Genomic DNA, 14,040 nt, shown 5'->3' with positions numbered 1-14,040 from the left:
ATACTTTTCCCAATACAATAAATAAATGTCCAACTACATTGAGGTCTATTTTGAAGAAAATGCTTCTGGCATACTTTTCCCAATACAATAAATAAATGTCCAACTACATTGAGGTCTATTTTGAAGAAAATGCTTCTGGCATGCTTTTCCCAATACAATAAATAAATGTCCAACTACATTGAGGTCTATTTTGAAGAAAATGCTTCTGGCATACTTTTCCCAATACAATAAATAAATGTCCAACTACATTGAGGTCTATTTTGAAGAAAATGCTTCTGGCATGCTTTTCCCAATACAATAAATAAATGTCCAACTACATTGAGGTCTATTTTGAAGAAAATGCTTCTGGCATGCTTTTCCCAATACAATAAATAAATGTCCAACTACATTGAGGTCTATTTTGAAGAAAATGCTTCTGACATGCTTTTCCCAATACAATAAATTAATGTCCAACTACATTGAGGTCTATTTTGAAGAAAATGCTTCTGACATGCTTTTCCCAATATAATAAATTAATGTCCAACTACATTGAGGTCTATTTTGAAGAAAATGCTTCTGACATGCTTTTCCCAATATAATAAATTAATGTCCAACTACATTGAGGCATATTTTGAAGGAATTTTTTTTTTCTGGCAAACTGCCCAGTCCCAATAAAAAAAAAAAAACTTATCGTGTACTAAAAAACAAAAAAAAATTAAAATTTTAGTTTGCTTAGTAAGAAGTACGTACCTATGTTACTACATTAACGTCTAAATTTCTAAAATAATTATCCAGATAATTATCGAGAGATCTCAAAGGCAATACACATACATCATCATCATCATCAGCCAATGTTAGTCCAGTGCAGGAGAAAGGCCTCAGACATGTGTCTCCAATCACGTCTGTTTATGGTCTTCCTATGCCAGCCTGTAACCGTAATTTTTCTTAGCTCGTCAATTCATTGTCTTCTCTTCTTTCTCCTGCTTATTTTGCAGTATCTTGTAATATATATATATATATAAATATATATATATATATATATACAGATATATATATATATATATATATACAGATATATATATATATATATATAAATATAATATAAATATATAATATAATATACATACTGTATATATATATATATATACGCATACTCTGTGTGTGTGTGTGTGTGTGTGTGTGTGGGCATAATACCAATGTCTTGCACGACCTGAAATCACGCAGTTCCAATACCATTCTTACATCAGAGTTCACATGATGAAACTCCGTCCACAATTGGCATAGATTCCAGAGATACCAAAATGTCCAGGGAAAGGTGGAATCCACCTTTAGAGCAGTCGTAATTTTGCAGGAACAAATATCCTTATATCCTTCCGACTGATGAGTTAGTCAGCAAGGTAACCTTCCCTGACCTGACTGTAACAGGTGTGATTTCTATACGAAAATCCGGAGGAAAAAAAAAAAAAAAAGATAATTTGTAGGATAGGCCAAAAGGTATTACATAGAATTCCTCTAAGGGACTATCATTCTTGACGATTATGCTGTAACTTCACACTCATTATTATCATCATCATCATCATCATCATTATTATTATTATTATTATTATTATTATTATCATTATTATTATTAATTGCTAAGCTAAAACCCTGGTTGGAAAATTAAGATGCTATAAGCCCAGGAGCCCCAACATGGAAAATAGCCCGGTAAGGAAAGGAAACAAGGAAAAATTAAATATTTTAAAAACAGTAACAACATTAAAATAAACATTTTCTATATAAACTATAAATACTTGAACAAAACAAGAGGAAGAGAAATTGGATAGAATAGTGTGCCCGAGTGTGCCCTCAAGCAGTGAGGTTTAAAATACGTAAAATGGGACTCCATTTTAATCTCTTATTAAGGAATGGCAGGATTTAGTACTGTTAAAAATATTGGCATAAAAACGGTAAATATCTAGCAACATTTAATCCAGAATTTTTAATCGTTCTAAAAACGGATATATAGACCTAAAGGAGTGATATTACGGTCATCAACCCATAAAAGATGATAAAAGTAGGGTAAAAAATACGGTCACCTGTATTTTACTGAAATACAGCTGGGAACAGTATAATTTTACGGAGAATTTCCGATTAAAACTAGGGTTTTTGTGTACATGACCTACAGGGTGTTTTTTTTAACAAGAATATTTAGAAAACACCTCCAAAATAAAAGTTATTTCCCCCAGGAAAGGCAATTATAAGTAGATCAACAGTTCACAATTGTGACAGTAACACTCCCAGAGATTAGTTTTTATTTCTCATTTAGGACCTACAGTGTGTTTTTTTTTTTTTATGTTGACCAACACCTCCCAAATTTTAATAACAAATAAAAGTTAATTCCTTCTGGAAAGGCAATCATAAGTAGACCAACAGCCCACAATTGTGACAGTAACACTACCATAGTTTAGTCAGGGATATGAATTTTATGCATATTTGGATATCAACTTCGCTCTTCCTAACAGAGCTGTACCCTTCCCGACTCCCTCGACAATGATAACGATGAAAACAACAATGGCGATAATGACTGTGATAATGATAGCCAAGATTATGATGATGATCATCATCATAAAGAATCCCTAATGTCCCCCCCCCCCCCCAGAACCACAGAGGTTCGCCAGAAAATCTGGGAGTTAATATCAGATTTACGAGGCCGTAAACAAGCAATCGATCCTTGGCAAGGAGCACACCATGGCCATTTCGCCCCGAATAATTGTTAGGGAATAAAGGCCGGTTTTATTGTTCTGTATATCAACGCATGAAGCTATAATAATAGACCAGCATATTTATTACAGGAAAAACTGCCCTGTAAGAATCCCATAAAGCTACAATCACTGCTGTAACCGCCTCCATCTTTTCTTTCCCCAAAACAGGATCTGGTCCAACACTTCCTTTTCCTTCCGTCCTACGTCGCTTTTCCAAGACACAAAAGGAACAGCTCTACAGTGTCTCAGTTTATAGGTTTAAAGGCCACTCATGAATAATTATCCCTTTCACCCCCAAAGGACGTACCGGTACGTTCTTGCAAAACACTGTTAATTACATATTTTTACATATTTTTGATAATTTTATGAGAAACTTCAGGCATTTTCCAAAAGAATGAGACCAACCTGACCTCTCTAGGACAAAAATTAAGCTTTTTAGGGCAATTTAAAAAATTATATAGCAAAATGTGCTCGAAATTTAACCTTATGGTGGGGGTAAAAGGGGAATGGCAGATGTAAGGGAGAGTGACATTGCCCTATCAAGCAGGACAATGCCCTAGAGACTGACATTACTATTATTATCACTATCATTACTACTTGATAAGCAATATGTGATCAACGACCAAGCCATCCTCTCCACCCAGGCTAGGACCAAGGAGAGCCAGGCAATGGCTACTGATGACTAAGATAGACCTACAGGCTCCCCCAAACCCCTCACCCTTAGCTCACAAGCATGGTGAGATTGCAACGACTAAATTGCCTAACGAGTCTAAGCGGGACTCGAACCCCAGTCAGGGACGTTGCCAAATAGGCCACCATAAATTACTTATCTGGTGATGAAAGGCTAATTTAGATCAGTATCTTGTTACGATGAATCATTCAAATGTAAATAAATACTTTCATTTATGAGAAAATAAAACTGATTTGAGAGAGAGAGAGAGAGAGAGAGAGAGAGAGAGAGAGAGAGAGAGAGAGCAGGCGCGTAATGGCTTTCCGATTCCTATTATCCTACGGCGTCGTAAAGCCGTTGTCAAAGGACCTATCAGTTCCTCGATAGCTGAAGTAAATCTCAACTGCCAGCCGACTAACGCTCGACCCGGGGCCCAGGGACTCGATAAAAGAGCCGATTTTACGAAGCTGTATTTTTCTACTCAAGTTTCCCTCAACAAAGAACTCCATTAACGAGGTAGGTGGGATGTTTTGGGGAGGGGGAGAGGAAGGGGAGTTGCCTACACCTTTGAGAGAGGAAGGGGAGTTGCCTACACCTTAGAGAGAGGATGGCGAATTGCCTACACCTTCGAGAGAGTAAGGGGAGTTGCCTACACCTTAGAGAGAGGATGGCGAATTGCCTACACCTTCGAGAGAGTAAGGGGAGTTGCCTACACCTTAGAGAGAGGATGGCGAATTGCCTACACCTTTAAGAGAGGATGGCGAGTTGCCTACACCTTTAGGAGAGGAAGGGGAGTTGCCTACACCTTTATGAGAGGAAGGGGAGTTGCCTACACCTTCCAGAGAGTAAGGGGAGTTGCCTACACCTTAGAGAGAGGATGGCGAATTGCCTACACCTTCGAGAGAGTAAGGGGAGTTGCCTACACCTTAGAGAGAGGATGGCGAGTTGCCTACACCTTTAGGAGAGTAAGGGGAGTTGCCTACACCTTAGAGAGAGGATGGCGAATTGCCTACACCTTTAAGAGAGGATGGCGAGTTGCCTACACCTTTAGGAGAGGAAGGGGAGTTGCCTACACCTTTATGAGAGGAAGGGGAGTTGCCTACACCTTTATGAGAGGAAGGGGAGTTGCCTACACCTTTATGAGAGGAAGGGGAGTTGCCTACACCTTTATGAGAGGAAGGGGAGTTGCCTACACCTTTATGAGAGGAAGGGGAGTTGCCTACACCTTTATGAGAGGAAGGGGAGTTGCCTACACCTTTATGAGAGGAAGGAGAGTTGCCTACACCTTTATGAGAGGAAGGGGAGTTGCCTACACCTTTAAGAGAGGAAGGGGAGTTGCCTACACCTTTAAGAGAGGAAGGGGAGTTGCCTACACCTTTGATTTGCCGGGGGAGGAGGGGAAGGCAAAACAATGGTCCAGTGGATATAATTGCCTTGACTGCCATCAAATAAGCTGCAAGCCTTCAAAAGAAATTTTCATACTGAATTATCTGTCTATAAGTCAGACGCCGCATTTTATAGTTTATATTTGAAGGATCTAATATAATGTTACTGTTCTCGAAATATTTCATTTTGACTGTTTATTCTTCTCTTATTGTTTATTTTTTTTTTTTATTTCCTATCCTATCATGGGTATTTTTTCCCTGTCGGAGCCCTTGGGCTTAGCCTATAGCATCTTGCTTTTCCAACTAGGGTTAGAGGTTAGCTTGTAGTAATAATAATAATAATAATAATAATAATAATAATATAATGTTGCTTGTCCACTAAATTTTACCATCCTTAATTCAAAATTAGAAAATAAATCCTGGTAATAATACGAAATTCTGTAGCGTTGTCGAGTAACACTTTTTTTTTTTTCTGTTAGACAGCTGTTCAAGTCACATGCTTTTAACAGCTGACAGGACTTCCGTTCATACCCGCCAATTTTCTTCCATTTGTTTCCAAACATACCGTCATAACTTTCAATGTTTACAACAGCTTTTCCAAGTCCAGATTCAATTGAAAAAAGAAGCCAATAGTTTTAGGCTTAGAATTCCCTAGAGAAGAACAATGGTAATTATTATTATTATTATTATTATTATTATTATTATTATTATTGTTGTTGTTATTATTACAAGCTAAGCTACTACCTTAGTTGGAAAAGCAGGATTTGCTACAAGCCCAAGGGCTCCAACAGGAAAAATAGCCTTGTGAGAAATAGAAACAATGAGATAAACTACTAAAGAAATAATGAACAATCAAAATAAAATATTTTAAGAATGCCATCAACATTAAATTATATATTTAATATATAAAATATAGAAACTTTATAAAAACAAGAGGAAGGTAAACAAGGTAGAATAGTACTCAAGTGTACCCTCAAGCAAGAGAAATCTACCCAAAGCCATCAAAAGGATGACATCAATAACCTCGCTACTGACAAGTCTTGCAGAGAGAGAGAGAGAGAGAGAGAGAGAGAGAGAGAGAGCAATTCATCAACAACTAACAGTACAGTGTTAATATTCATTATGAAGAAGGCTACTTTTCAAAAACTACAAATACTGAAGAATTAACTGGTACTTACGAGAGAGAGAGAGAGAGAGAGAGAGAGAGAGAGAGAGAGAGAAGATTCATCAACAACTAACAGTACAGTGTTAATATTCATTATGAAGGAGGCTTCTTTTCAAAAACTACAAATACTGAAGAATTAACTGGTACTTACGATATATCCTTGTTCTGAGCTGGAGTGACTTCCGCCAGCCTGGAAAACAAATTAATAAATGGGATTAGTAAAATTCATGGTCAAGCTTCAGAATTACCAACAGACAAAAATAGTTTTCTACAGCAACATTATCATTTCCATTCAGACAAGTGTAACATCCGAGAACTACTATTCAGACACGTGTAATATGGTGTCCGGTAATTACATTGCAGTAATTTTATCACGGCAATTACATCGCATTGTAATTACATCTCATGCATTTTCACCGCATTATAAATACATCGCAATATATATACATATATATATATATATATATATATATGTATATGTATATATGTGTTCTAAAATCTATCATAAAACTCTTATTAAAAATATACTAATTTATTATAAAACCATAAAATCAATTATAATTTGTAAAATACATCTACTTTCTTTAATACCCTGATTGTTCCAATTCGACTGTGCTGTTTTTAATAGCCACTGAGATTATTGCACATTTACAAATACAAATCAAATACTTTCATACCATACAATGAGAAACACGAAAGAGAGAGAGAGAGAGAGAGAGAGAGAGAGAGAGAGCTCTAAGCTGCGTCAGATGTTGGAAGAGATAAAACGAGAGAGAGAGAGAGAGAGAGAGAGAGAGAGAGAGAGAGAGAGAGAGAGCTCTAAGCTGCGTCAGATGTTGGAAGAGAGAGAGAGAGAGAGAGAGAGAGAGAGAGCTCTAAGCTGCGTCAGATGTTGGAAGAGATAAAACGAGAGAGAGAGAGAGAGAGAGAGAGAGAGAGAGAGAGTAAGTTAATACCTTCAGCCATTTAAATAATACATAACACAAACTAATTTCAACTCGACAAATCCGAAATTTATTATTTACAATCTTAGTCCCCAAAACACTTTAGATTAAAAGGTTATTTGGGCTGCAAATAGCTGGAAATCACTACCATTGCTACTCGGAACATCACCACTCCTTTAGTTCATTACTATTGTTTCTTTTTATGCAGTATTGTAGCTTCTTCAATGCATACGAAGTGCTTCTTTCAGGCAGTGCAAATATTTGAATGAATTTCAATGTTTTCATTAATGTATTGCCAATACTTCTCTAATGCACAGTTATTATTCTTTTATATTCATTGTCCTTATTATTACTTGCTAAGCTACAACCCTAGTTGGAAGAGCAGGATGCTATAAGCTCAGGGGCCCCAACAAGGAAAATAGCTCAGTGAGAAAAGGAAATATACAAGTTTAAGAATAACAACATTAAAATAAATCTTTCATACAGAAACTAAAAACTTTAACCAAACAAGATGAAGAGAATTAAGATAGAATAGTGTGCCTGAGTGTACCCTCAAGCAAGAGAACTCTAACCCAAGACAGTGGAAGACCCTGGTACAGAGGCTATGAAACTACCCAAGACTAAAGAATAATGGTTTGATTCTGGAGTGCCCTTCTCCTAGATCTGCTTACCATAGCTAAAGTGTCTTCTCTACCCTTACCAAGAGGAGAGTAGCCACTGAACAACTACATTAATGTATCCATCTCACTGTTTTTTATGATTCACTGCTCCTTACTGCACTGCCAAATCTAATAAAAACTACAGCACATCAAAATCTATAAGATCCGAGGTAATATCAGCAACAGTTCTTTCTCCCTTTCTTTCGGATCACCTAGTTCGTTTTGGTATGTAGTGGAAGACACTCGACCATCCTGGCTACAGGAAGTTATAATTAAACACACCCTAACAACCTGTTACATTTAAACACAACCCCAAAAAACCTGTTAAAACTAAACACACCCAAAACCCTGTTACTACAAATCGCACCCAAAAACATACGAGTTGTTTTGTTCTTCCACTTTCTTTTTAGTATTTTGGCGGGACACATTTATCAACTCTCTAACCAGAGGTTTGACAGCTTACCCAGACACGATTCAGAATCTATAATTCTTGCATGTCAACAGTTATGACTAGATATAGCTTGGCATATCATATTTCTTTTCTTTTACCTTAGTGGGCGTATAAACATACTCCAAATTTTCTTATCATTATTGCAAACTATGATTTAAATGATTGAGGAAGAGATGTCGCTTTCAATTTACTTAATTGGAAATGCTTAAATGCAGCCAACCAAATGGAGACAAAAGACTGAAGACCGATTATCAATGTTTATAAAAGTTATGTACATCTGCAATTGTCACATACGTATCGGCAACAAACAGTGGCTTCATACAACCTTAAATTAAGAGCACCATAAGGCCGGGAGCTCACAAGCGACTCTGTGGCGCCACAAAGCCACGCGGGGATGAGCGACAGAGCCACAGTCGCTAGTTAGCGCGGCAAAACTTGAAAACAATGGAAACCTATGGGAGACCACATCCCCGCCACACAATGCTGTGGCTTTGTGGCGCCACGGAGTCGCTAGTGTGCTCCCGGCCTAACATTACAATGATACAATGTTCAACATATTTACTGCAAATAGAATGCCAAGGCCTCTGGCACCAGTTCATGTGACATCATGGTGCCTCAGCCTCAACTGTGACATACTACCAATAATAAGACTCATTCAAATGACATCTGCGGATTTGGTTTCGATTTGAATTAGGGTGTTTTGGTCCTACAACTGGATTAAAAACCTATAAAAAGCTAGAAGTTGGATAGAAGGATACAAGAAGTAAAAAGCTAAAAGCTGGATAGAAGTAAAAAGCTAGAGGCTGGATAGAAAGTTAGAAGTAAAATGCTAGACACCGCATAGAAGGATAGCAGAAGTTGGATAAAATGATAGAAGTAACCAGCTAGAAGCTGGATAGAAGGATGGAAGTAAAACGCTAGAGGCAGGATAGAAAGATAAAACTAAAAAGCTTGAGGCTGGATAGAGGAAGTAAAAAGCTAAAAGATGGATAGAAGGATAGATGAAGTAAAACAGCTAGGAGCTAGATAGAAGGATAGAAGCAAAAAGCTAGAAGCTGGATGGAAGTAAAAAGCTAGCAGCTGAATAGAAGGATAGAAGAAGTAAAAAGCTATATGCATGATAGAAGGATAGAAGTAAAAAGCTGAAAGATGGATAGAAAGAAAGAAGTAAAAAGCTTGAGGCTGGATAAAAGGTTAGAAGTAAAAAGCTAGAAGCTGGATAGAAGGATATAAGTAAAAAGCTAGAAGCTGGATAGAAAAGTAGAATACTGATATAAAAAATGGGAAGCTACAAATAAACCATTTAGGAACAGTATAGCATAGGAGTTGTACAGACGACACCAGACCTCCAGAGAGAGAGAGAGAGAGAGAGAGAGAGAGAGAGAGAGAGAGAGAGAGAGAGAGAGAGAGAGAGAGATCCAATATTTCCAATCATTCAGTGGCCTTGGAAACATATTTCTCACCTCAAATTTTCATCGTCATGAAACTAGTGGACAGGGTTGCTAATGACCCCAACCGGGCTTGCCAGGTAAAGAACTCCAAATTTGGCCTTTTCGTGCTAGATACCAAAGTTTAGCCTTTTTGAAATTGGTTAAACTTAAATGCTATATTTTCGGCCTTTTTCTACTCTTAGGTTGGCCTTTTAAAGCTGCAGTTGATCAAACGTTGGCCTTTTCTCATTTGGAAAACCTGGCAACCCTGAGCCAACCACTGGCTTGTACTAAAAAAAAAAAAAAAAAAAAAAAAAAAAAAAAAAAAAAAAAAAAAAAAAAAAAAAAAAAAAAAATGAAAAACCTAACCAGCCTACATCAATGACATATAATTACATATTCTAAATTATGGAGATGATCTTTAAAGTAAGAGGAATTCCATTCCGTTTGGTCACTTGATGTTTTCATGTAATGTCGAGGTCGTTAAAATGTTATTTATCACTCAAACATATACACGTCTCTTGGGTATGTACGCTTATATACAAAGTAATTATATTTACATACATATAAATGTGGGTGTTTATGTCTTATGCAGGTATGTTAATGTACATATGTGATTATATCTAGCCTACTTACACTATATATATATATATATATATATATATACATATATATAATATACATTATATATATATATATTTTATATATACATACATATACATATATATATACTGTATATATATAATATACATACATATGTATATATATAATATACATACATATGTATATATATAATATACATTATATATATATATATATATAATATATATATATATATATAATATACATATATATATATACACACATATATATATATATATACATATATATATATACATATATATATATATATAAAATATACATATATATATATATAATATACATATATATATAAAATATACATATATATATATATATAAAATATACATATATATATATATATATATATAAAATATACATATATATATATACGTATATATATACATATATATACATATATATATATAATATACATATATAAAATATACATATATATATAATATATACATATATATATATAATATATATATATATATATATATATATATACATATATAATATATACATAATATATACATATATAATATATATACATATATATATAATATATATACATATATATATATAATATATACATATATATATAATATATACATATATATATATATACATATATATATTATATATATACAAAAATCTTCCTATACTTACAAATAATATACAGAACTACAGTAGGATTAAGAAAAATTAAAATCGACCAAACACCAGGCCACAATATCCGAAAACACAGCAACTGACCATTTACGAATGCAACTTTTGACAGCCCAGATGGGTGAAATGCACCTCAAAAAAAAAAAAAAAAAAAAAAAAAAAAAAAAAAAAAAAAAAAAAAAAAAAAAAAAAAAACATCGTTGTTTGAGTGCATAAGTTAACCTCCAGTGGAGGGCTGGACATTGTTTGGCAGTTGCAAGGCTTCTGAGTTGGTATCTGTAAGATTTCTCGGTTCACCCAACCACACGCTTCCGGTCTTATGGGTAGCGCAGTATGGGTTGGTACGCCTGCACTGTTTGCTGCTCTCGTATTTCAGCCTGTACAGCCTACTTCAGAAGATTCTTAGGATATAAAGGGTTAACCTGTAGAGGTTGAACTTCAAAAAGGCTTTCGAAGCATAACCATCATATTCCGCTGCAGTTCAAACTTAAATGGATGGTGAAGTTTTAATTCTGAAGGTAACAATTTACCCTCCAAAGGCTGGTCAAGTTTTAATTCTGAAGGTAATAATATAACCTCCAAAGGCTGGTAAAGTTTCAATTCTAAAGGTAACACTTAAACTTCCAAAGGTTAGTGAAGTTTCAGTTCTAAAGGTAACAATTTAACCTCCAAAGCCTGGTGATGTTTTAATTCTGAAGGTAAAGATTTAATCTCCAAAGGCTGGTGAAGCTTTAATTCTAAAGGTAACAATTTAAACTCCAAAGGCTGGTAAAGTTTTAATTCTGAAGGTAACAATTTAACCTCCAAAAGCTGGTAAAGTTTTAATTCTGAAGGTAACAATTTAACCTCCAAAGGCTGGTCAAATTTTAATTCTGAAGGTAACAATTTAACCTCCAAAGGCTGGTCAAGTTTTAATTCTGAAGGTAACAATTTAACCTCCAAAGGCTGGTCAAGTTTTAATTCTGAAGGTAACAATTTAACCTCCAAAGGCTGGTCAAGTTTTAATTCTGAAGGTAACAATTTAACCTCCAAAGCCTGGTGAAGTTTTAATTCTGAAGGTAACAATTTAACCTCCAAAGGCTGGTCAAATTTTAATTCTGAAGGTAACAATTTAACCTCCAAAGGCTGGTAAAGTTTTAATTCTGAAGGTAACAATTTAACCTCCAAAAGCTGGTAAAGTTTTAATTCTGAAGGTAACAATTTAACCTCCAAAGGCTGGTCAAATTTTAATTCTGAAGGTAACAATTTAACCTCCAAAGGCTGGTCAAGTTTTAATTCTGAAGGTAACAATTTAACCTCCAAAGGCTGGTCAAGTTTTAATTCTGAAGGTAACAATTTAACCTCCAAAGCCTGGTGAAGTTTTAATTCTGAAGGTAACAATTTAACCTCCAAAGGCTGGTCAAATTTTAATTCTGAAGGTAACAATTTAACCTCCAAAGGCTGGTCAAGTTTTAATTCTGAAGGTAACAATTTAACCTCCAAAAGCTAGTAAAGTTTTAATTCTGAAGGTAACAATTTAACCTCCAAAGGCTGGTCAAATTTTGATTCTGAAGGTAACAATTTAACCTCCAAAGGCTGGTCAAGTTTTAATTCTGAAGGTAACAATTTAACCTCCAAAGGCTGGTCAAGTTTTAATTCTAAAGGTAATAATAATTTTACCCCTAAAGGCTGGTGAAATTTCAATTCTAAAGGTAACAATTTAACCTCCAAAGGCTGGTCAAATTTTAATTCTGAAGGTAACAATTTAACCTCCAAAGGCTGGTCAAGATTTAATTCTGAAGGTAACAATTTAACCTCCAAAGGCTGGTCAAGTTTTAATTCTGAAGGTAACAATTTAACCTCCAAAGGCTGGTCAAGTTTTAATTCTGAAGGTAACAATTTAACCTCCAAAGGCTAGTGAAGTTTTAATTTTAAACGTAATAATTAGACCTCCAAAGGCTGGTGAAGTTTCAATTCTGAAGGTAACAATTTAACCTCCAAAGCCTGGTGAAGTTTCAATACTAAAGGTAATAATTTAACCTCCAAAGGCTGGTGAAGTTTTAATTCTAAAGGTAATAATAATTTTACCCCTAAAGGCTGGTGAAATTTCAATTCTAAAGGTAACAATTTAACCTCCGAAGGCTGGTGAAGTTTTAATTCTAAATTCATTATCATCTACTTCACGCTTCATAGTCCTCAGCCATGTAGGCTTGGGGCTCTCAACTCTTCTAATGCCTCGTGGAGCCTGGTTGAAATTTAGTGAAGTAATCTCTCTTTGGGAGTGCGAAGAGCATGCCCAAACCATCTTCTACCCCTCATCATGATATCATCCATATAAGGCACTCTGGTAATCTCTCTTATAGTTTCATTACAATAGAGAAACCAGGCGATCATTGCTGATTATTAAGTCAGTATAACGACGATAGAGCAATTGCAAAATATATGAAAATGTGGCAATGCATTAATCGAATTCTAATGGCAGAAATAACCTTGAAAACAGAATAGTTCATCGTTTTAATAATCGTTTCGACTTGACAAATGATAGATTCCAACAGCTGTGGCTGAGAACCACAGGAGAGTGTGAAATATATAATTATGCATTCCCAATATTTTCCATTTTGAGCAGCTGTTAATATACTACAGTGTTATTACTTGCCAAGCTAAAATTTAAACAGCAAACGGCATATATTTATCAAGAGGCCACAATAACAACATGAACGTAGATTTCACGGCCCAGGGAAGCAGTTCGAGCAAAGGGCTCAAGATAAATGCGTTATCCGTTGGTCGCTGCAACCTCCCCATCCTTGTGAGCTAAGGATGGGGGTTTTGGGGGGAGCATATATATATATATATATATATATATATATATATATATATATATATATATATATATATATATATATATATATATCTGCTGAATCCTCAGCAGTTATTACCTGGCCTACCTTGGCCCTAGCTTGGGTGGAGAGGGGGGGGGGGGGCTTGGGGGCTGATCATACGTCACATGTACTATGGTCAGTCTCTGGGGCAATGTCACTGTCCCTTGTCTCTCCCATTCACGAGAGGGCTTTAAACCTTTAAATGCTGAGAGAGAGAGACCATAGACACCAGGGCGCCAGTCGACTACTCGTGAAGAGATGTTGGTGCCAAGTTAGTTAGGGTACGCTACTATTTTGGGGGTATTAATGGGACGGCTTGCACAGACGCAGTAAATTCATCAAAGCAAGTTACTTGTATTCAAGAAGTATATTTATATATATATATATATATATATATATATATATATATATATATATATATATATATATATATATATATATATGAAT

General features: G+C 35.2%; 1 protein-coding gene across 1 annotated transcript in view; it reads right to left on the bottom strand.

Moving 5' to 3' along the window:
- Window positions 1-14,040, bottom strand: part of LOC137651181 (autism susceptibility gene 2 protein-like) — a 164,743-nt gene that overhangs the window by 54,874 nt on the left and 95,829 nt on the right. Inside the window, exon 3 of the mRNA XM_068384332.1 lies at window positions 6,092-6,130. Within this exon, the coding sequence (XP_068240433.1) occupies window positions 6,092-6,130 (39 nt within the window). The remainder of the gene's footprint in view (window positions 1-6,091; window positions 6,131-14,040) is intronic.

The sequence above is a fragment of the Palaemon carinicauda genome, chromosome 12, assembly GCF_036898095.1.
Source record: "Palaemon carinicauda isolate YSFRI2023 chromosome 12, ASM3689809v2, whole genome shotgun sequence".
NCBI classification, from domain to species: Eukaryota; Metazoa; Arthropoda; class Malacostraca; order Decapoda; family Palaemonidae; genus Palaemon; species Palaemon carinicauda.
The sequence above is the reverse complement of the archived record's forward strand: the minus strand, read 5'-3'. Positions and strand labels throughout refer to the sequence as shown.